General features: G+C 36.5%; 1 protein-coding gene across 1 annotated transcript; it reads left to right on the forward strand.

The window, feature by feature from the left end:
• The first annotated feature begins 1,989 nt into the window (after positions 1-1,989).
• Positions 1,990-2,865, forward strand: LOC122024276 (mitochondrial zinc maintenance protein 1, mitochondrial-like). The gene is made up of 2 exons (XM_042582858.1): positions 1,990-2,335; positions 2,564-2,865. The coding sequence occupies exons 1-2, from the start codon at positions 2,089-2,091 to the stop codon at positions 2,656-2,658; spliced, it is 342 nt and encodes a 113-aa protein (XP_042438792.1). The 5' UTR covers positions 1,990-2,088; the 3' UTR covers positions 2,659-2,865.
• Positions 2,866-3,607: the final 742 nt, after the last annotated feature.

Here is a 3,607-nt window from a genome sequence, read left to right on the forward strand (position 1 = left end):
GGCAACGAAAGTCCTGGCAGAGCTAGGCAATGGAAGACCTAGTTGGGAAATAGGCAATAGAAGTCCTAGCCGGGCTAGGTAAGGGAAAGTCTAAGTGGGTCAAGGGTTGATCTAACACTTAGTGAAGAAACCCTAACAAGTTAAAGGTGATCGGATGCTAGGTAACGAGAAGTCCTAACGAGTCACAGATGACTATAGGATTGGGTAAAGGAACCCTAAACTCGAGTCAGAGCTTAGGGTTGGGCAATCGACCAGCTAAATGAATTACCTAAGTCCAATTGATTAGGTAGAGTGCCTAATTAATTGAGACTTGCTCCCAATGATTAGGTTGATTGCCTAATCGATTGGAAGCTTTCACAAGAGTATAATTGGGTTCGAAATTAATTGGGTTCGAAATTAATTGGGTAATCGATTAAGCGCAATTCCAATTGATTAGGAATCTATTGAGAGTTGTTTTGTCGCGAGAAGAGAAAGATTGCCAATCGATTAGGGTAATCAATTGAGCTATATTTCGCGAAGAACAAAAGAGGCTATAATTGATTGGGACAATCGATTAAGGCCTAACTAATCGATTAAGGCCATTTTCGTGAGAGAACAAAGAGCTTGTGAATTGATTGAGCAATTGATTAGGCTGCTTTCTCTGGCGAATAAAGAGCTTTTGAATCGATTAGAGCAACCAAATCGATTGATATAACTCACCAATCGATTAGATGAGCAAAAAAGAGTCGTTCTATAGGTGTTTGAATGATCGTTTGACATGACAATCGATTAGGGGTAAGCCTAATTGATTAGAGGCGTCGAGGTAACCCTAGAAAAGGGGTTTCATGAAGATTTGAAGAAACAATGGTTCACACCAGTTCTTGAGTTTTTGGCGATACGTGTAGCTATACTTTTTAAGCATCAAGTGGCTAACCAAAGTAAAAAAAAAAAAAAGATAAGCAAAGCAAGATTCATCTTATAAAGTTGTTTTCGATTTCCTCTGTAACCTAGTTTGCATTTCTTGTTTGTATCTCTCATGCTTGCGCTTGTATAAGACTTCTATGTTTCCTGGAAGGAGGTTTTCATAGTGCATCTGTGAGAGTGAGGAGCGGACTTTTTGATTTGTCACCTTAAGGAGGTGTAGTGTTGTAAACGAGCCAAGTCAAGTTGAGCTTTGGGGTGTTCAAGCTTGTTTGATAAAGTAACCGAGCCGAGCCGAGCCGAGCTTAAAATGAACCAAGCTTTTGAAATGATTGTTCAAGCATGACTTGATTTATTTTTTATGAACTTGAGCTTGTTTGAAACTTAGCTTGTTTAGATGTTATCGAGCTCTCAATTCAAGCTTGATTCGAGCTTGGTTCGAGCTTGGTTCGTTTAGTTGTTATCGAGCTCTCAATTTAAGTTTGTTTGATTATTTAAAATTTTTAATTGTTTGATTGGTTATTGAGTTTGATAATTTAAAATTATTTAGTTATTTTATTTTATTTTATTATTTATTTAGCATATTGAAAAGAGTATTATTAATGAATATGGTTCATGAACATTTTACTCATGAATATTGTTCACGAACGTTATTCACGAATATTAACGAGCTGAACACATATGTGTGTTCAAACTTATTTATTTAGTTTAACGAGGTGTTCAAATTTATTTATTTAATTAATCTTATGTATATTAAACAAATATAAACAAGCTCTTACCAAATCGAACACTAAACTTATTCACAAATACTTGATTACGACCCTAAGAAAATGAATATATTAATATTGTAGAATTTTCATATCAAATCTCCATTATAAATCATCATAAAAAACGAACGAAATTATTTACCCCTCTGACTCTCTACACGTCCTAATAGGTAAGTGTTTTATTTATTTTTATTTATTTATTTTTAAAGGGACTTCGATTTATCGTGATGTTTCTCTTAATTTAGGGTTTTTTTTTGTTTTTTTTTTTTTTTTTGAGCAAATCAAAATCGATCCGGATCAGCGATAAATTTTGTTGGGTAAATAGGTTTTCGATTAGGGAATTTGAAAGTTAGGGTGCGACTCCTATATATTCGGATCTCCAGGAAAGTATTTCTTTCCGTTTGGGTAAGCTAGTAAAGTCATGGTGCCGGCGGGAGCGGAGGCGCTGGCGGCGTACCGGGGGCTGCTACGGGCAACGCGGAAGACCTTCGCTGGGGACACCTTGATGCTATCTGCCTCGGCGGTGGAGATCCGGCAGAAGTTCGAGGAGAACCGCGGCGTAGCGGCGGAGGCGGAGGTGAAGCGCCTCCTCGACGAGGCCAGAGAAGCCTCCCACTTCATCTCCCATATGATCGTGCAGGCCAAGCTCGGCTCCTCCGGTGGCTTCGGTAATGATCCCCCTAATTCTTCTAGCTTTCTCTTACCATTTCCAATTTCTAGTATTTTCTTGACCTATTCAGACGAAGAAATCACTGATTTGGCTTCTGATCACCTAAAGATCTAATTTTTGTGGTGTTTCTTGACGAACAGACACTTCGTTTCTCTAATCGATTATTTAGATCGGCACTTGCCTTAGATGTTTCTCATCTTTGAACTGATTCAATCTTCTATTGCAGTTGTTAAACCTACGGAAGAACATGCTGGAGCAACAATGGAGATTGCCTCAGAAGAACTTCTGGCCAAGACGGAGAAAGGTAAAGGTTGTGGCTGACTTCTATCGACCATTGGTAATCTGATCAACGTTGCAGCTAAATTTCTGATCAATTGCATGATTTGTCGCAATGTGGTGATATCCATAGAAAGAAATTGGAGAAACTGCTGTCTTAGTGCTATATTTTTAAGAAGAGATTGGTAATTCCACTATGAACTTTGCTCCCTGTTCTCTAAGGATGGCAAATAAAATGGTACATTCATGTTTTCTTGTGCTGTTCTTTAAGGTTGCCTTCCTGAACATGTTAAAGTGATCTAATTTTTTTTTTATCTCACTGATCAAATTGTTTTGTTTTAAGATCAAAACTCCTTCCTGTCTTCCTTTGAAGGCTTCTTCTCCTGTTCTCCATGCACCTTTGCCATATGAAGAATCTGTGTTGTCTATTTGATCAATCTAGGCCGCGCAAAACGATTATATTTAAGGAGACTAGTCGTATGGTAATCATTAGGTTGTAAACGGGTCAAGCTTTGTAGTGTTCAAGCTTATTTGATAAGGTAATCGAGCCAAGCTTAAAATAAACCAAACTGTTGAAATTGTTGTTCAAACTTGGTTAGATTTCTTTTTTACAAGTTTTAGCTTGGTTCAAGTTTGACTTGAGTTTGATTCATTTACATGTTATCGAGCTCTTGATTCAAACCGGTTTGATTGTTTGAAACTTTTATATTTATAAGCAAATTGATTGATTGTTGAACTTGATAATACCAGCTCGTTTATTCATTTTGAAAGTTTTTTTGTTTATTTACTATGTTGATAAGAGTTTTATTGATGAATATAATTCACAAACTTTGTTTGTGAACCTTTACAATCTATATTCATGAACATTAACGAGTGTTCAAGTTGTTCATTTAGTTTAACAAGTTATTTAAATTTGTTCATTTAATTGACTTCATGTATATTGAATGAACATAAATAAGTTCTTACCAAGTAAGTTTGCTTATGAACGTTTCAG

This window comes from Zingiber officinale, chromosome 9B (assembly GCF_018446385.1).
Source record: "Zingiber officinale cultivar Zhangliang chromosome 9B, Zo_v1.1, whole genome shotgun sequence".
Taxonomy (NCBI): domain Eukaryota; kingdom Viridiplantae; phylum Streptophyta; class Magnoliopsida; order Zingiberales; family Zingiberaceae; genus Zingiber; species Zingiber officinale.